Source organism: Cygnus olor, chromosome 3 (genome assembly GCF_009769625.2).
Source record: "Cygnus olor isolate bCygOlo1 chromosome 3, bCygOlo1.pri.v2, whole genome shotgun sequence".
In the NCBI taxonomy this organism is placed as follows: Eukaryota; Metazoa; Chordata; class Aves; order Anseriformes; family Anatidae; genus Cygnus; species Cygnus olor.
This window is the reverse complement of record NC_049171.1, coordinates 88,924,071-88,944,703: the sequence shown is the minus strand read 5'-3', so window position 1 is coordinate 88,944,703 and position 20,633 is coordinate 88,924,071. Positions and strand designations below refer to the sequence as shown.

Sequence of the window (20,633 nt, the reverse complement as noted above, 5' to 3'; positions counted from 1 at the left end):
TAAGGGCCCCTTATGCGTACATACCCTTCGTGTATAGAGCTAGACACGCCATATGTACACGTACACGCTCTGAATATTTTATGTATAAGGGTGTACACAAAGTGCTGGCACCGGTCATTCAGCCGCAGCCTGGCAAATGGCATTTTTCTAGGGAAAAGTTGCCCCGGTGCTTCCCCAACCTGCCAGTCCCCCCCCCTCAGTCATGGCTGCAGGCTCTGCTCGCTGACTCCTGCCCCATTCGATGGACACACTCTGGATGTCATGAGCTCAAGTTGCACAGGCCTCTCCAGAAAACGTTCGCCCCTGGGAAGCCCGTAGCTGCTCCCCTCCAGGCACTTTGTCCTTCAGTAACCACGCCTCAGTCGCCAGACCACGTTTTGTAAGGCCAGAGATCCTAAAGCTTTTCACACAATAAAAGCCGAACACACATCTACATATTCCTTGTTTTGATGGCTTCAGGCACTAGTGAGTTGTCTGCTGCTTCTCACAAAACTTGAAATCCCAGGGCTTAATCTTAAAACCAAGCCAACAGGAGAGCACTGACAGACGGGAATACTGCACACTACTAGGAAAGCGAAATCTATGATTATCTAGGTGCTGTGAGTTGTATGCCTACATATATGAAGTTCCAGCAAATGGGACTAGGAGGAAGAAGTAGGAGCAGCAAGGAAAACACTACCTATCTTTAGGAAAATAAATAAATAAATAGGGGTGGGGTGTGTGAAAGGCCCGACTAGTAAAATGGTTATTACATGTTCTTCAAAGTTACATGACAGTTGCTGCTAAGGCTTACCAAGCACTAGGAAGGTGGATTAGATGCATGAAAGTGTTTGCCAGTCTGATCTTAGAATCCACAGAAATGCAGTAGGAGTTGAGCAACAGCATCTCTCTGGTGACAGTCCCATTCCTTCACACACTACAGTTCCTTTCTAGTTACTCCTGCTGATGTAGGTAGTGTTTTTATCACCCTACAAGGTAGCTCTCCCAAAAGACAGCAACAAGGCTGGAACATACATCAAGGATATTGTGGATTAACTGTGACCAACCCTACAACTGTTATGAGTTGTAACCTAAATCCCGGATGTGATACCCCAAGTGCTTGATGCCACACCAAGACAGGTAACAGTGCAAGGCATGACACCTGCAAGTGGACATTCAAACAGGGGAATGACTGTGATGCAACTGGCCCAGTGTTCAGGACTATTATTCATGTGTGCAAAGAAGAGTCCTTCATAGCAGGTTCATGACTTCAGTGGCACACTTCCTTTATAAAGCAAACAAAAAAGAACACAAGCATCTGTATTCTTATCTAGGCAAACAACGGTAAAACAAGAGGTTCTTAAATTGTTGGAATAGATGAAACATTGGTATCTCATTGATACGACAATTCATAGCAACTCAAGTTTTATTCTTCTCCAAATCTGAAAGATAGTTTTATTTGTTGTTGATCGATTTTGTAAAGGAAAAGAAATTGTGATAGGCACATATTGTCTACTAGAAGTTCATGACAAGTCCCATCAACATACAGGGCACTACTGTTGTGCCCTCCTTCAACAGTAATTTCCAACCAATTACTTTAACACTCAATATGGATTTAAGAACTCACCTCACGAACAAGATCCATATATACTCACCATCTTCAAAGTACTCTAAGAAGCAGGGTCAAGGTTGCAGTGATAGCACCACTAAAAAAAAAAACTTCACTGAGTTCCTCCTTTGTAAACACCCACCCTTCCCTGGATGCTGTATCCACCCTTAAACTATGTTTAGAGTCTGCAGAGACTTCAAGCCCATGCAGCAAATATTAGGGAAGGTCCCACACAGCCAACAGGAGAGCATCACTTACTCAGTAGAAGAAAAAGAAAGAAGTGACCAGTCCAGGCAGAGCACTCGGGCACTAGGATGGGGAGGGGGAAATGACTTGCTCCAAAGAATCATAGGAAAAGGGACCTTGGGACGTCACCTACTTCCCCCAAATACAGATGAACTATACATTAATACAGCATTGTTCAATTAAATTCTAAAATAGTTTCCAGTGGGGTATAGACACCACCTTTTGAAATTAACAAAATTTTTGAAAGAAAAAAAAAATAGTATTTCACATACCACAGATTTCATAGGTGGTGCGGCAGGGAAAAACGTATGGAGAAAACTCACTCATTCAACAAAAGTGTGCCTGACCTGTTTGTAAGGGCTGAATATTCTACATCATAAAAAATCTCCCCAAAGTATTGCAGTTTTTCATTATCTGTATTGTTGAGACATTTAGGTAGAAAAAAATGCTACCAGGACTCTCCTTATAGCAATTTTAAGTCTGATTACTTTTTGTCCTTGTCACTATAAGCATGGAAAAACAGATTACTCTGTCTTCGAAACAGCTTTTGATGCATTTGAAGACTCACGGCTGCCTCGCCTTTTTTTTTTCAGAAAGAGGGAAAGATGGAGTTTCTTAAATCTTTTGCATGGGTTCACCATTCTTAGCTTTCACATCTTTCTGTTTCTCCAACTGTTCCAAATCCACTTTGAAGCACAGTCCTTCAGATCAGACACAGCACTGCTAGGGTCTTCCTAGTGCTGAATAGATGAAGAAACACCTAATGGTACATATGACTTATACCCACTTATGCATTCAGATACATACCTTTGTTTGCAGCAGAAGATTGTTTAATACCTCCCTCGTTCTACTCTCTGCAACTGGCCAAATTTTTCAAATCTATATTTGACTACAAAAGAGCACAAGCGTAGAATCTTATGCTTGTTCATAATGCAGAGGGGAAGAGAAACATCTGCACTTTAAATCCTTTTACCACCAAAAACTCATTTATGAAATATACTAAGTTGTGAACAGATCTTAACATAGCCTCACCTACATACTCTTCCACAACTTGTATGAAACACTGTCAAAAGGTGCACAAAAATTAAGATAGTTATAGCTTAATTTGTTCTCTATCAAAATAACACTATTTTAGCATGTTTTGTGCCTGACATAGAATAGTGGAATACTCTCACCATTAATCATTTTATCTTCTATATGCATACAAAAAAAAAGTTTTTCAATAATGAGCGGATGGTGGAAGATAAAGAATTCAAACTAAGCTGGCAGGCCTACAATATCTTTCTTCCTTTACCTTCTTTCTAAAGATAGGCAGGTGCATCTATTTTCAGAATTCTAGTACCTTACCCATTCTCTGCTAATTCTCTGATGATTATAACAGTACTCAAAGCATTCTAGGATTCTTTTCATCTTGCTCAATTCATATGGAAATACCTAGTCTGTGAACTGTCTAATGTGTTCTTTAACTGTTCTAGCCAGTAGCCTATGGTTACAGTTTTGCTCCTTGGTCACCCACCAGTATTTATAAGCTCTGTAATTAAAATCAACCTCAATGAAGGCAAAAAAGAAGTCGCACTGAGCTCATTTCATCTTGCTCATTTGACGATTACTATCTTGCTTTCACAAATAAACAGTATTACTACTTAGCCTCTCTCCTTGGACCTTTACACTCTATGCTCCTCTTGGTAACAGTGGAAAAGGTTTAGTAGTCCACTTGTATTTTGGGGCACCTGTTGGTAACAGCTGAAACGGTTTAGTATAACACTTGTATTCTGAGTACATCCCTTTTCACCAGAATATGAAGAATATTCTCTATATTCTAGTGAAAAGGGGACACACTCAGAAGGCAAACGAAAGAACTGCTCTGTTACTAGAAGTACCATTCTTTTCTAGAATATTCACAAACACCAACATAACGAAAATAAATATATTTAGCAAAATGAAACAAGCGAAAAAAAAAGCAAAGCAACATGGAAGAGATACAGCATACAAGAATTTGCAGTCCGAGGTAACCAGAATATTTTCCTGCCATTCCTCTTCAACCGTAATGCCTGTTCCAATGTCAGGATATTTCATAAGTGTTTCGGGGAGCCCTTTTCTCTCTGACATTCTAGAGAGCATATATTCAGAAAAGAAACTTTCAACAGCCTATATAATTTGTAACATTAAAAGGACAAGAAGAAAATTCAAGGCGTAATAGCTTCTTCACAGGAACAACCTTACACTAAGGCTTTAAGAAAGTTACCTGGCCCACAGATCACATATTTTTCCCCTGTGCTACCATTCAAACCTGCCAGAATGCACTACTTTCTTAGAACAGCATCATCATTCATGCAGCTTTTTAATGTTATCTTTCTTTAGTGGAAGATATGATTGTATCTACTAAATTGCCACTAAGATAGCCACTGCTAACATAGGCTTAAAGAGCTGGGACGTCTTTTATCAACTCCTGCATACAACAGTCTTTCAAATAAATTTAAAATAGTCGAACTGCTTACAGCAATCAAAACATGAAGCAAACAAGGTCATAATAATGAGACAATCTGGGTTTTCTACAAAATTCTAAGGTAACTAGGAGAAAGACATTTATCTCAGAGGTTGCACCAAGGAAGACTAATGCACAAATGGGTTTATATTTTCCGTCTTAAACAAAATAAACATAGAAACAAGAAATACATACAAATAGCCAAAGAAATTGAATGAGATGAGAAAAGCTTTCTCCATCCTCCTCTCATTGATGTAACGGTAAAAGCTTTCCAAGTAAAAGCTAAGTCAAAATCATACACCTCTGAAAAATGAATTTCATAGACAATTTTGTATTATTTCACATAGGTGACAGGATGAGGCAAGACTTGCGCAGTCTTAGGGATGCATTACCTGCTGTGAGGGCAACACAAGACACAGCTCAACAGCAATGTTTTGTAAACAATTGACCTAAGCACTTCCTTCTGTCTGTGGCTGACTACAGATGCTGCTCTCCTACCAGGCCAACAGAACATTTCACTCATTCAGCTAGCAGTACTTCTGAAGAGGCCAAGATCCCTCTCTGGTACCGACAAGAACTAAACGTGTTTCTGAAGTCACTGCTAATAGTTTCTGGATGTGCTGCTTCAAAATTCTAAAACTCTTTATGCATAAGCCTGAAAGGGAACTAACCAGAGATGCTATATGAAAAGAGCACGAGCTAAGGAATTCTGGAAGATTTAATATTCTCCATCGCTACCCAACAGTAAATGAGTAACATCATCTGAACAAACAAGCCAGCAGTTTAGCTTATGATGCATGTAAGCACTTAAAGCTGATATGACCCATAACCCATTCTTTGTTAACTTTAGTGCCAGAGAGTCCTAGGATGACTCCAGCTGACATACAAAATTCAAGAGGAAAACCCACGTTGGCACGTTTTTCCAATATACCGCTCCTTTAGGTGGTGGGAATGACCAAGTTCTCAGCTTGTGCCATTTCCTCTGCTGGCTGAAACAAGGGGACCTGGTGTACACATTTAAGACACGTCATTCACTCAGGAAAGAGCAACGATGCATTCAAACATATATAACACACTAACTAGTAGGTCACAAGCGATCATGGTAACCTGGGTTTTATGTCAACTATCTAGCATAACACCAGCTTGCTCTTCCACGATCCAAATTTCATTTTAGAGATTAAGCTTCTGTACACTCATTTAAAAAATAAAGTCCTTCTTCCAAACGCTGCTACTTCTCAGCTCCAGTTATGGCCTCTTCACAGAATCTCTCCTTCCAGATGTCCAATCCGCCTCTCCAGCAGTAGTAAACCAAATACCATTAGGTTGGTTCTTGGCAGCGTACAGACAAACCAGTCCAAAAAAGTTAGTGTTTAGATAATGCAGTAGCTTTCACCATGGTAAGAATCTTCCTCAGAGTCCTCACTGTCACAGCTGCTCACTGACAAGATGGGGTAGATGGAAGGAATGACACTGCTGTCATTGTCCACAGCTGGGTTCACCAACACCTTCCATTTCTCTGCATTCAAAACAGATACAAAAATTAGCACCAACCACTGTACCCACAAATGCTGCTAAATTACTAGTTTTCTTTGAATCTTACAGCCTCCCACTGTCAGTTTATATTAGGTCCTTCAAGCTACAGGGCATAAGTATTTTTCATTTTAACTTTCGTCATTAAATAACTATTTTTTATTTGTTTTCAGTTTCCCATATGCCTCTTTCTGTTAATATAGTACATATGAGAAGGAGACATTCTGCATCCCTTCAGTGGCACACAATTGGCAGAAGGTAGCAGCTAGCTGTTACAGCACGGTGCCACGTAAGAAAGGAAGAAGCAACAAAACACGGTAAGGAGCTCTCAGTAAGTAATGGCAGTGAACAGCCATTACTTATTGAGGGACACTGAAGGCCCCGTGAAAACCTCCACACATTTAAGAGCAGTAAACTGGTGTCCCTTATACTAAGGTTTATTATCTGACTAGGCTTCTCAAGTGCTACCTGAATCATTATTTCCATGTCAGCTGATTCCTTCTCAGGATTTCATGTTTAATTAGACATATGGCTACCTTCATCTGAATAATGTTTCCATCACTGAATAAGATGACCACACAAAGCAATTCTTCCTTTCTCCTGAAGGGTGTCATGGCAAATCTACATGATTTCCTACAACTGATCATTTTATACAGTTACAGCATCTATCACATGTGAAGGTATGCTACGAGCCTATTTTCCACCACATGGAAATGAAGTGTGCTCCAACAAAGGCAACACTTCATCCAATCACTACTAGATAACTAATGAGACACTTCAGTGGTGCTACAGCATACTCTGCAGATGTGCACATAATGCAAGAGTGGTGTCAGCTCTGCAGAGGTGAAAGCAAATCACAAAGCCATGCTGGACAGCCTCCAAGCAACACAGCATTTCCTGAGAGAATCAGGCTAAGTTGGTTAAACAGGTGATGATTTCAGGTTAGAATTAACACTGCTTAGCAATGTCATTTTATGTCACCATGGAGGATCTGAAATATTTCAAAAGCACCTCTCATTATGAAGGACTTCAAAAGGCTCAACACTTTACAAAACAAAGGATCATGCACTTATGTCTACAAGGGGAAATCAGGACGATTACTTAAGGGAACAGAGCAACAGAAATTTGTTAAGGGGTAGCAAGAAATAAGACTTCTATGTTTCGGCACCTAGATACCAGTGTCAAGTGCTCTAGAAATAAAATTGGAAGGGGGGAAGCAGAATAGGAATACTCCTATACTGGAATTTTACCTACAGCCCTTACTGTCATGCACAGTCTTTTAGCTACAACTAGACGCAAGGTTTTGCGTTAAGGCCACAGAGGTAAACTGTAAGAACGAGTATGGGAAAGCAGCTGCCATTTCAGCCACGTGCCAACATTCTTTTCAGGGATTCCTATGTAAGTCTAGCACATGGAAGAGAATTCAGTTTCTCATGAAGCACTGCTCTCCTGAGTTTCTGCAATGGTGTAGTCAATAGTTTGATCAAAAGGTGCCAGGCAAAAGGTTGCCTGTTATGCAACATATTTTAAAATCATTTCCCCATCTCAATTGTTGCTGATTCTGTCAATAATGAATATTTATCCTCATACACAATAGGAAGTCATTTTCCAGTGTTTCTGCAGCATTCTCTGAGCATCTCCTTAGTATATAGGTGCCAAAGAAAAGTGTACAAAATAGATGAAATGAGAGATTGTACTCATCATGCCACATCCACCCACCTCTCACCTTTCCGCTCTCTGATCAGGGACAGGCGATGCTCTTTCATTTCCACATCCAGGTTTTCTACCATCCTATCAATGCAGTTATCCAGCACCAGAGAGCGCGTCTTTGACTTAATCTCCTGCCTGCAGATAGGGCACTCCACTTTACGTTTCGTCCACTCATTGATACAGTAGGAGCAGAAACTGTGCGCACAGTTCAGAGTGACTGCCTGTGGAATTTAAGGGAAGGATACTTATCAGAGCATGCTCGCACAAGCATTGCAAAATTAAAGTAACATCGAGGTCACAAAAATTTTAGATGAACACTTCTTATAAGGTAAGGGTGGGAAGAAGCATAAGGGCCCTTCCTTGACCTTCTACAGGGGTCGCACATAAAACAACACTCCTATGCCAGAGTACAGACAAGTTTTAGAAATTGGTTAGTGTGTTCACAGTAAATCATAGCAAGTCTATAGCTAAGGCAGAGACAGAGAGAACGAATAAATTTATTTGAAAGGGTCAAATTATGGAAAAAAATCAGATACTACAAAATAGCATGTTAAACTACTGAAATCAGAAACTGAAATTTTAGCTAGCTCTTAAGTCATTATAAGAAGGCTAGCAGCACTTTTCCTGTAGTAGAAATGAATGTAAGGCAACTGAAGCTCTAGCACAACATGAACAGAAGTAGCAGTTGGTATTTCAGACATAGCATAGGCAGCAGTCTACCCATAACTTTATTTGATGAAATAAAGCTGGCCAACTTCTCAAAAGTTTTTATCCGAACAATATAAATGATCCAGAACGTGATGAACACTGCATCCCCCCTTCCTTTACTAACCTCTTCCTATATCTAACCCTGAAGCTGTCCAATCCTAGTCAACTTAAAGCAAGGTCCACTACAAAATGACTCTTGCCTCAGCAGGCTTGTCAGCAGCAGCTCAGAGCACCAGTTCAGACACGCTAGTAACTTCTGCAAGCCTGTATGCATCTTAGGATTAAGCATTCATCTCTGTGCAGGTAGAGACATTAGGGCTGAACTTGCTGTCCAGCAGAACATTAAGACAGACAGAATGGGATTCTGGACCAACCCTTACCACGAGTCACCTGTTTGGTTTGTTAAACTAAAGAAGAAAAAAAAAGCTCGACTATTGCTTTAGCAGAGCTAGTGAAAGCTTCTCAACTCTGTTCTCTGCTGGCAAAGACATAATGGTTTAAACATACCTCAATGAAGTGTTCAGAACAGATTGTGCACTGCAGCTCATTCTCCAACACGTCATTCATCTGATTCAACACTTCTTCTTTTTGGGCTCTCACCTTTTCCTTCTCTTCCTATTGGAAAAACAAATATAGTCACTTAACAACAAGGTTTTACTCAATATAATATTGGTGGGAAGTGCATGTGGGGGGGAATGTAGTGCAGGTAGAAACCCCTTCGTGACATGAGTTTGGCTTAAGTTAACAGAAGGATTCTTTTGATGCCTGAGCCAAAAACCCAACACACAAAATACATCAAATATTAAAAAAAATAAATGTGAGAATTTAAAACATTTACTTGCATTTTTGTTTTGGTTGCAGTTAATTAGGCTCCTACCTATTCCATCTTCTAAAAATAACACAAATTCTTCCAGCTGAAGCTATATATTAAACAACAATTGCAAGGATGACCAAAACAAACAAACAAAAACAAAGCCAACAGCCAGAGGTATGAAACGTCATAATATCCATAGGTAAGACACAGCACAGGATCCCTTAATTATCTTCCACTCATCACCTTGTGACAAGGGCAGGAAGAAACGTGGCTTATCACATGCATTATTAAAATGTCATGTTTCAGTCCTACACCCCTTGTAGGATGGCAGGAACACACTGCAGTTTTACTTAAAATGAAACAGTTAACTGAAAATGAAACACCCACTTATTTTTTTCTTAAATGAAGGATGGAATGGGTCTACTTTTCCTGCATACCACATAATTCAAGTGCCCTGTTTTCTGTATGACTGAGAAAGATCTGGTAATGACTCTTCAATACTACTTTATGAACAAGGCAGAGTATCTTCCCATGCACCCTCCACGCCCACTCAAATTTTGGAAAGCTGCGTCAGCTGCCAGCTCAAAATACGTGAGTTTTTCACTATAAGAGACAACATAGTCAAGGCAAACATTAAATAAACCATTTCTGCTGCTGCTGCATCTCGTTTTGCTTACGGAAAGCTCAATTTTATTCCTTACCTTCGTTTCTTCCAGTTCTTTATTCTTGGCTTGAATTATCTCTTCGAAATCCTTTTTATTACGGCTCAGTTCTTCCATCAAAGCATGATGCTGTAATGATACCATCCCAGAAATAAAACTGTCATTATAAACTACCCTATTAAATATACATGGTTTTAATCATGAAGTTCAGCATACTTATTTCTCCTACCTTCTCCTAGAAGAGCAAACCATGTCTGTATGAGCTGGGGCATTAAGTTAAGGCAGTTTACACAGAACCATAGGAAGGCTTGGGTTAGAAGGACCTTAAAGACCACCTTGTTCCAAACCCCCTGCCATGGGCAGGGACACCTCCCACCAGACCAGGTTGCCCAAAGCCTCATCTAACCTGGTCTTGAACACCTCCAGGGATGGGGCATCCACAGCTTCTCTGGGCAACCTGTGCCAGCACCTTACCACCCTCTGAGTGAAGAATTTCCTCCTAACCTCTAACCTAAACCTCCCCTCTTTTAGTTTAAAACCATTCCTCCTTCTCCTATCGTTATCTGTCCAAGCATAACATTGCTCTCCATTTTTTATAAGTCCCCTACCAACCTACACCTGGACATAGAGCCACTGACCACCACTCTCTGGGTGCAACCTTCAAGCCAACTCCTTATCCACTGAATGGTCCACCCATCAAATCTGTATCTCCCCAATTTGGAGATCAGGATGTCATGTAGAACTGTGTAAAAGGCCCTACAGAAGTCCAGGTAGATACATCAGTCGGTCTTCCTCTACCAACTGATGCAGTCACTTCATCATAGAAGGCCACCAGATTGGTCAGGCACAGTTTGCCATCTGAAGCTGTCTCGGATCACCTCCTTGTCTTGCATGCCTTAACATTGCTTCCAGGAGGATCTGTTCCATTATCTTTCCAGGCACAGAGGTGAGGCTCACTGGTTTGTAGTTCCCTGGGTCCTCCTTTCTACCCTTTTTAAAAACAGGTGTGATGCTTCCCTTTTTCCAGTCACCAGGGACTTCACCTGACTGCCACGAACTTCAAATTGGAACGTGCTGTCAGTCATTTATGACCTTCCTGGTGTCATAGCACCTCTCATTCCCTCTCCCAGCTTACTCTTTTTCTGTGTATCATGAGTCAACTCCCTTTTTGCAGTGACACAAATGACATGTAAACTCCTACAGTTTTACAAGATAGAAGCAAGCAGCACTAAACAAGATATATATATATATATATATACACACACGCCACATCATGAATGAGAAGAAAAAGGCTTAAAACGTACAGCAAATGAGCTCATGCTGTTCACAGTAAAACTCGCTGTAGAACACAGAAGTAAAAATGAAAATTTGACAGTACATGGCACATAAGAGGCATAGCCAGTGCCACTACAGAATGATCCTGCCCACCAGATGGTAGGACAGGAACTTCTCTGATTTTTTTTCTTCTAATTAAAACTGCCAAAGCAACTTTCCCAGAACAGGTACCAAGCAGAAAGACCTCACGAAAACAGCCCACGGACTTACGGAACAAATTCAACAAATTCATTACAGCTACTGAATGCTTTGAATGAGCACACTCTTTTGTGTTATCAGCTGGCAAACAGCTACTCCCAAAAAGGGAAACCTGTCACTTTCTGACAGCAAATTGCTCTGTAGAAGATGCAGACCACCTGATCTGCACTTGAGCCACAGTCCTAGTCTTCCACCAAGAGGCCATAGCAATAAGAAAGATTTAAATATATGAGTTACGCAGCAAGACCAAACTTAAGACTCGTAACTACTTGCCTCTTGCAGGACCTGGGCCAGCTGCGCCTTCAGATTCTCTTCTCCATGTTGCCACTTTACTCCCTGAGAAAAAAACAAAAAGACATTTTTGCTGGAAGGAAAATACTAGAGGAAGTAAGAAATACTCAAAGAAAGCATGGGAATAAAAATGACTCTTTTGCACATTCCCTTTAGAGAATATACTTAAAGAAACAACACTGATTTTGGGTGAAACCTGAGAAGGCCCACTCTCGTGCTTCATAAGCACTACTGAAATTAGAGCTATCATTTACTGCGAAGAGTTAAAGTGAACGTATCATTTACAGTTACGTACTTGGAACTCCTCCAAGTTATTCCAGATCCAAAGGCACTGGAATGTTCACAGAAGCCAAGAGGTCAGCAACAGCTTAAACATGAGAAAAAGCTGCACCTCTATCTCTGAATGCATTTAAAGAGATTAGACATATCTACAGCTTCAGCTGAACTTCTCTTTGTGCCTAAGCACACAACTCCAGACCTCCTGTATTTCTAATACAGGTGTTTCCCCTTTAGCAGCAGACTTTAAAGGAAATAACTGATAAATTATGGAAGAAACCCCAGATGAATTCTTATTTCCGTTAAACCAGATTTCAAGTAAACACAAACAGAAAGGTAGACTTGTAGCTTCTTAGCTAGAAAAGTTAGTTATCAACACACACTTACTGCTTGAAGGAACTTGCAGTTCCAAGAAAGGCTTCTTTTTGTTTTGTTTCTAAGAAAAACATCCCCTTCCTCAAACTCTGAATTAAGAGGTAAAGGAATATGATAAAGCTCTTGGAAAGGGAATGGATTTCCCATGTGAATTTAGCGTTGATTCTGAAATAGCCGTATACCAGAGAAATTCCCTCTTAAGGTGAACAATTTTTAACTTGTTCTCCTTGTAGCCACAGATCAGGCAGAGATTTTTGATTTTGTATTCAAAAAAAGTTTGCTTTTTAAATTAACAAATGCTTTTTTATCCTGCTGTATTTGTTTTTTTTTAATCTTGCATCTTTTCCATTTGTAACCCAATCCTTTGTCTCTCACGTTCTTTTGGTACACACTCCTAAAAGTAAAATACTTCTGTAACAATTTACACTGGATTAATTAACAGGAACATTGTTTCTGCTACTATTTTTGTATAGTTCAAGATCTTACTTAGATCAATGTCATATTAGGCGTTCTATGACACCCAAAACACACAGACCAAAAAGATCACCGCCATTATACCTCTAGATTCTGCTGCTCTTTGGAGAACGTCTTCTCCAGCTCTTCCATCTGCTGCTGATGCTGCTCTTGCTCTGTGCATAGCTGCTCCTGTAATTCCTGCAGCTCCTGTTCCATTGCTAGGATCGTCTTCTGAGCAGCCTTCCTGCGCTTTTGCTTCGCATTCAGAACTGCTGTCTGCTTATCCTGCACTCTGACTTTTAACTCCTTTATATCTCCTAGAGTTTTCCTCAGCTTTTCCAGGCCAGTCCACGACTGAGAAAGAACAGAGTCTTTCTGGTCCTTAGGTGCGACAGACACAGCTTTCTTGGCTTGCACAGGAGTGATACGCGCTGGACCACCGTCCTCCTCACTTGAACCAGGAGAAGGCAGCTTGACATCCATCTTCTCTGTCAACTCTTTTACCTCTTCTACCCTTCCACATGGTTTACCCAAAGGTTCACTGTCATAGGACACCCTGTCTCTTTTGGATCTGGAATTTGAAGGGCCTTCTGATCCAGATGTCTCTGATTCCTCCAAACTAAATTTACGTTTAGTTCTCGAACTCTTAGCTTTCCCCAGGTCATTCCTTTGGGCTAAATAGGGTCTGATTTTCTCCCATTCCTCTTTAATTACTTCATACTCATATTCGGCGGTCTCTCTGTTTTCCAAAGGCACTCCCAACTGGATACGGTCTCCTTCAGTTATAGGATAGGTTTTTGAAGGATCCAGGCGCTGTTTATTAAGCCAAACTCCATTCAGACTCTGCAAACGAACAAAGAATCGGCAAGATTCAATATGCAAGGTTCAATATACTAAGTCATCTGCAAGTTATTTCTGGCAACTGTAAACATATCCAGTCTTTGCAGTACTGCAATAGAAACAAGCTAACTCTTGAAATAAACATTGCAACATCCTACTTATTGCCTCAGTGTCCCGTTTATTACAGTTACTGCGTTATAATATTTATCTTGTATTATTACTACATTACAGATTTTTACGTACAAGCACTAAGAACAATACTAATATATGTACTTGTGCAGACAGAAAAGAACTAAGCCTAAGGGAAAGAAACTACCCAAAAGCTTCAGAGGCAGTAAGAACTATCCAACAGAAAAGATTCCACAGTACTGGAATGTTCTATGTTCTTGTTGATGTAATTATTTTTGACGATTAATGACACCTGAAATCCCAGAAGAAACTAGAAAATAAAAATGAGCATAGCTTGCACTGCTGAATGCAAGGAAAAAAAAACAGTTCTCCATACATACAAGGTGAATATAAACAAGAGGGAAAATTCTCTTCAAGAGATGATGTTCCCATCGGGAGTTTTTTTGTTTGTTTGTTTGAATTAGGCACTAGCTCAAGAAATAGTTTTGAAAGACAGAGAAACTGAACCGTGCTCAAGATGAACTGCAGAATCATTAGCAACTGAGATATCCCAGGGATTCAATAAAACAACTTGACAAAACGGTAGCAGTGATAACACAGAAGGTGTTAATAGTTGATCTACTACTGATGTTTTCAATCATACAAACACTAAGTTCTCAAGATGATACAATTACCGCCACAGAGTTTTGTTTAAGAGTAGCATAATTTCAGTGGTAGCCACTCCATTTCTTTCTGTAGTATCTGTCATTGACCCAAACATCCTTCAAGTCTGTGTGACGTATTGAAAACTTCTTGTTCTACTAATGCTGTTCTAAATTAAGTTGCAGATTCTGCATTTTTTGGCATGAATGAGATAGAGCAAAGATCACGTTAAAGAACGGATCACTACTGAAGTCAAAGTGAAACCAAGCAAAAGACTTCTCTCAGCGCTTTATTCTGTGTTCTAATCAGCTGAGGACTTTGGCAGAAATACATTTGAAGATCACACAAAATATGATTTTTTCCAACAGCAGATTTTCATTGTAGTTTATTATAATAAAAGCAATTTTGTCACTGCAATAAAGAACATCAGTTTACCATTTTATTAGTTATACAAGAGCGTTACCTTTCTGAATGCTGCCAAAAATCATAGTTGTTTCTTTTCTTTTCCTTTAAAAAAGAACAACATGAAACAGGTTCACAGACAGCAAAGTGCCTGTGTGGGACTGTAATTGTCTGAAAAATGCTATACCAAGAGACAAGTCTACATACACAAAGCACTAAGGTCTGCATCCCAACTGCAGCAGACTGAAGCTTCCTGCTACAAGTGCATAACAGACAAGACATGCTCCCATGGACTGTTCGTCACACTTATACCATGTTATAATCAAAGACCATATGTTGTTTGAACCCAAACAGGGCACTGTTTACAGGCAAAGTGAGAGTACAAGGTCTTCAGCCAGTCTCTGTACCTTGTTATCCTTGACAGTCCACTGCCCTTCTGCATTTTGCTGGAAAACACAGTGCTTACGAGAGATCATCAAGGGACATGTTTTTGACACCAGCTGGTACGTGAGATCTAATCCTCGACCTATAGTCACCTAAAAATAAAGTCATTGAAATTAAAATCAGCAACAACATGGTAAATTCGGTTCATATGGTTTCAATTTAAGTACAGAAGAAATCTATCTGGATTAGCATCATAGAGGTATTTTCCAAGAATTCAGGATAATGTTGGGTGGCATTTTTTTGCATTTAAATTTAAGGGTAATTAGAAAATGGAAGACTGTACAAAAAATTGAAGCAGTCTCTTTCTCTCACGTTGACAAAAATTTGATTGCTCTTAGACAGGTTACAGCCTTGGTTTCATGTAAATTTTCCTCAGCAGTAAAGCTGCTCTAAGCAGCTCTCTCTATCCATACCCCACCTTATTCATGACCTAACTGAACAATACTTCTTCAAACCAGTAGAATCATATGAACCTCAAGATTATCTCTTATTCTCTTCTTTAGCTAGCAGCATCTGTTCAACTCTCTATAAACAGGAAAGACACAGGAAAAAATAGCCCAGAAAACTGCCATCGAAAAAATTCATATGTAATTGTTGCCTTAAAGCATGCTACTTTTGTAAATCACACAATCATCTCAAGGCTCAGAAACTACACTACATGCAGCTCATAGCCAGCAGTGAAAGTGATCTAAATAATCTGATTAGAACCCAACAGCACCTTCTGGAAGAAGATATAATTTAATGGTACAGTTTCACAGTATCTTATTAAATCTGATCTATTTGCAGGCTGCCATTTAAAGCACAGTTCTCCCTCTCTCCGCTGCCTTCTTTGCAAGATCTAATTATCACACACGCTTTTATTATTCATCTGCACGCTGCACAAGTTTCCAGCCAGCTCAGACAGCTCGCCATGGAGTTGGACAACCGTGTGGTTCCAATGCAACAAGAGCACGTAACCAGAGAGAGCAGGACAAAACACCTTTTGGCAGAAACCCACAGTTAAACCAGATGAAGATATTCTAGAAGTGCGCTCTTTATACCTCAAATGAAGGCCGCCTTTCTTTTCCCCGGCAATCTCAACTCACTGACATCACCCCTTCCACCTTCTACGATGGCAAGGCGCTGCACTGAAGAAAGGTCCATTCACCACACGTTACCTGAGCAGGTCTCCTCCAAGAGAGGCACGTAACACCACGCAGGCAATCAAGCAAAACCAGCTCAGAGAAGATTCTCCACTCAACTAACCGAGTCCACGCCGCAAGCCTCGCGGATTCCCTAACTCAGGTCCGTAGCTGAGCACACCTGCACACCTCCTGGCTCCAGAGCCCCCCTGATAGAGCAACAAAGCTATGCACTTGCTCGAAGAGTTTCCTAGGGGCAAAAGGGGAGTTAAGAGGGATTGCCTTTGCAAGGCATAAGCCCAAAGGCGCTCGGTACAGCACGGACCCACAGCACTGAAGCAAGTGTTTGCGATCCCTTACAACCGAAGCATCCCGCCTTCCATAGCCAGCCGAGCTGCAGGGGATGGGTGCAAGGACCCCCCTGGGCTTTCTGATTAGAAAATACAAGCATCTGAAAAGGCTTGTTCCTATACCACATTGAAACATAAGGGAAACAGGTTTAAAACACGACGCTGTACCCAGCTAAGCTAATTATGCACAAAGCCAAATATATCAGGGATTTTTCCCTTATGTTACGACGCCATACAAGCGGCTCTTACTTCAACACAAAGTATTAAAAAACCTAACAACAAGAGCACCTAGAGCCCAAACACCCCCCCTCACCCCCCGCGCGTTACCAGCCCCCCAACGAGCCATCCCAACCCCGCTTTTCCCCCTTTTTTTTCCACCGTCGGGAACCCGGGGCAGCCTCCAGGCCTGCCTTTGGGGCCGCTCCCCCCGGCTGACCTGCGTGCCGGCCTCCAGCAGCAGCCAGCCGCCGCTGGCCCCCAGCCGCCGCAGGCACCATGCCCGCCGCGCCGCCATGCCGCCCGCCCGCCCGGTGCTGCGCTGCCTCCCCCCCATGGCGCCGGGCCCCTTCCTGTTTCCGCCCTCGCGTAAGATGGCGGCGGGCGGGCGCCTGCCCCTGTCCCTACCCGGCGGCCGGGCCCGCGCCGCCTTCCTGCGCTTCTTCCAGGAGCGGCACGGCCACCGCCGCCTGCCCTCCGCCCCCGTGCGGCCCCGCGGCGACCCCAGCCTCCTCTTCGTCAACGCGGGCATGAACCAGGTGCGCCGCAGCCCGCCTCGGCCCCTCCGCCCCTTAGGGTGGCAGCGCCAGCTGCACCTGCCTCCCCCCCCATCTCTCTCCCTCTCCCCGTTATTTCGCAGTTTAAGCCCATTTTCCTGGGCACGGCGCACCCCCGGAGCGAGCTGTCGCGGTACCGGCGGGTGGTGAACAGCCAGAAGTGTGTGCGTGCCGGGGGGAAGCACAACGACCTGGAGGACGTGGGCCGGGACACCTGCCATCACACCTTCTTCGAGATGCTGGGCAACTGGTCCTTCGGGGACTACTTCAAGGTGAGGCGGCCGCTGCGAGCCCTTCTTCCAAAAGAAGCACCTCTGCCAGGGGTGCTGCAGACCTGCTTTAAAAAGAAACGTATTTGCGCTAGCTGGCATGGCAAGCGCCAAATTCCTTACTGGCAGCTCCATGGTTTGAGGTCGGCGTGCTGAATCACAAAATGTTCCCTCAAAGAGCTCATTTCTCTCAAAATACTCAGCCTTTCGAAGCTTCAGACAGTGTGTACAAACCAAAGTTCTCTGGGTGAACGCCACTGTTCATGTGGGTGAAAAGAGAGAAGGTTTCCAGTTCCAGTGCTAGAAAGGTGGAAAAAGGTAAGAAGGTTAAAAGATGCTAGATGTTTTGCTCACAAATACGATTTTCCTTGGAAAGAAATAACCAGCTAAGTAAACAGAAATGTTTAATAACTATTCTGTTGAATAAACAGAAATGCTTCTGGTGGTAAACAGGTGAGTGTCGACCACACTGTGATCCTGAAGGTCCCCCAACAATTTAGGAATGTCACGTTTACGTGATAGAGATGAGCTGTATCGCTTGTCTGACCATCATGCTGCTCTCTGAATACACTTTAAAATCACAAAATGAGATTGGCTGAAATGTGCTTCTTTGGCGTCTGACTCCCGTCCTGAAGAACCTTCTGTCTCACTCCACACCTTGGATTCCTGTGCTATCTTTGTGTCCCCTGTCTGCTCAGGAGGAAGCATGCAGCATGGCCTGGGAGCTCTTGACAGAGGTCTACGAGATCCCCAAAGATCGTCTCTACGTCACGTACTTTGGCGGAGACTCCTCACTGGGGCTGAGCGCTGATGAGGAGTGCAGGGACGTATGGCTCCAGCTGGGGTGAGTGTGTTAGAGAAAAGGTCCTGAGCAGCAGGTACTGACGTTCCACCCGCTGTAGTCTCTCATTTGCTGTTTAGTTGATGGGAATCAGATGTAGGAGTCAAAAACTGGGTTTTAAACACGTTTAGTTTCTGCTTTGTTTGGGCTGCTAAAAGTCTGAGCACTCTGGGGCATTTCACGTTTAAGCTGCTGATCAGATGCTGTCAGTTTGGGGCCATACACCAAAGCCTGTCTGACCTAGGTGAAGCGCCTGAAGAATGTCTTTGTCCTTTCCTTCCGTCCTGATCACATCTTAGCTCTGCTAGATTTTTTTCCATGGAGAAAAGTGGCTCCACTGACCCAGTGGAGCGCCTGTCTCCATCAGCGGGAGCCAGATTCAGTTTGCTAGCTATTCGGAGCAGTGACGAGGGTCCTGTTTGGTTTGGGCCAGTCTGTTTCTGCTAAGGAGCATAATTCTGTGTGAACTGAAGCAACTGAGTCCTAATGTGTTTGGATATTGAGTTGCAATAGTCAGAAAGGATCCCTCCTTCCAGCTTTCCCAGTGATATCAGGCTACTGTGTGCTTTTCATGCATGCCCCAGCACTGCCACCTCTGTTGTCTGCCTTTCCAGAGTGCCTGCCAGTCGTGTGCTGCCTTTTCCATTGAAGGACAATTTCTGGGAGATGGGTGACACAGGTCCCTGCGGTCCCTGCACGGAGATCCACTATGACCACGTGGGTGGTGGCAGAAATGCTGCAGCACTGGTGAACCAGGGCAGCCCTGACGTGGTGGAGATCTGGAACCTGGTCTTCATGCAGTATAACAGGTACCAGGAACCTTGACTAAACTCCAGAGCCTTTCCCCCTTGTATGACATCAGAACTGTACATGTATATCCTCAGACATCTCACTGCTTGCTGGGAGGTAGCAGTACAGGAGCAAGGGGGAAGCTGTGGAGGCGTGTCCACTGTGGCTCATGGTCCCCCTTTGCTTTGTTTGTCCTGTAATTCTTCAACCTCTGCTGCCTCTCGTCCCTCACTGCTGCATCCCAGAGGTCTCTTCAGGTCTGCAGCAGCCCAGAAAAACCTGCAGAATGAGGAGAAGGCCTGGGGCCCCTGTTGAAGGAAGCCCCTTTTCTGTATGTCACAGTATACCTGACTATCTGACCCTTAGAGCCTGACTACCTGGCAATGCCAAGGCAGGCTGCTGTAAGTCTTGTCCTTGAGCATCTTTCTGTTGGGTCACCTGCTGTTTCCATCCCTTGTCGCTCTCCCATTCTCTGTGACTCACCTGCACCTTTTCTTTGCCCCTGACCTGACCCTTGGTTCTCTTTTGCCTTTTTTTCCTGGCTTGCTGACAGAGAGGTGGAAGGGAATTTGCTTCCCTTGCCTCAGCACCATGTGGATACAGGAATGGGCTTGGAAAGGCTGGTGACCGTTCTGCAGAACAAACGCTCCAACTACGACACAGATCTCTTCACGCCCATCTTAGACGCCATTCACAAGGTGACAGTGCTCCTGCTCAGAGTTACAGCTAAGCAAAAGCTCCTCGGATGCAGACTGCTTGCCTGGTACCACAGTACAGCCTTCTCTACATGTGGTACCGTGCTGTATTTTGAGACAGGAGGTATGTCTGGCCAGGCCCACAGCAACGTCTAAGGGAGCTGAGGGAAAATTCCACTGGTATATCAGCACTGCCCATTTCCTTTTTCCTTCAAAGCTTCTTAGATTGCTCAGGGCCAAGGCATTGGCTGGCCTGTCTTACGTATGGTCTGTAATGTTCTGGAAGGATTTAATGAGTACATCCTAGATGCACAAGGTAGTTGAGAAGCATGATGTCAGGTGTGTCTGGCTGCCTCTAGGACTGCAACTCTTCCTTCTGCAGCCATTCACTTGTACTGATCTGTCTCTCCCCTTTTGTTTTTAGGGCTGTGGCGCGCCCAGGTACCAAGGTCTGGTCGGGGATGCTGACGTTGGGCGTGTGAATATGGCCTACCGCGTGGTGGCAGATCACGTGCGGACCTTGTGCGTGTGCATCACTGATGGCATCTACCCAGGCCTCTCCGGGGCAGAGTAAGGACTTGTGGAAATGGCACGGTGTGGGGGGAGTTAGGTCCAGAAGGGAACGTGAGCAGCTAGGGGAGAGGTTCTGGTGTGAGCCAAAGAT

At 43.1% G+C, this 20,633-nt stretch overlaps 2 protein-coding genes across 2 annotated transcripts in view; one reads left to right on the top strand and one right to left on the bottom strand.

Moving 5' to 3' along the window:
- Positions 1-4,104: 4,104 nt before the first annotated feature.
- On the bottom strand, positions 4,105-17,331 carry RNF8 (ring finger protein 8). The gene is made up of 8 exons (XM_040554403.1): positions 17,227-17,331; positions 15,095-15,223; positions 12,777-13,517; positions 11,550-11,612; positions 9,783-9,872; positions 8,775-8,882; positions 7,576-7,780; positions 4,105-5,835 (listed from the first exon to the last, which is right to left on the bottom strand). Exons 2-8 carry the CDS (start codon positions 15,161-15,163, stop codon positions 5,690-5,692), a joined length of 1,422 nt encoding a protein of 473 aa, XP_040410337.1. The 5' UTR covers positions 15,164-15,223; positions 17,227-17,331; the 3' UTR covers positions 4,105-5,689.
- The window catches only part of AARS2 (alanyl-tRNA synthetase 2, mitochondrial), a 16,753-nt gene continuing 13,219 nt past the window's right edge, over positions 17,100-20,633 (top strand). Inside the window, exons 1-6 of the mRNA XM_040554399.1 lie at positions 17,100-17,357; positions 17,459-17,647; positions 18,343-18,488; positions 19,100-19,294; positions 19,828-19,972; positions 20,394-20,539. Of these exons, the coding sequence (XP_040410333.1) occupies positions 17,115-17,357; positions 17,459-17,647; positions 18,343-18,488; positions 19,100-19,294; positions 19,828-19,972; positions 20,394-20,539 (1,064 nt within the window). The 5' untranslated portion in view covers positions 17,100-17,114. The remainder of the gene's footprint in view (positions 17,358-17,458; positions 17,648-18,342; positions 18,489-19,099; positions 19,295-19,827; positions 19,973-20,393; positions 20,540-20,633) is intronic.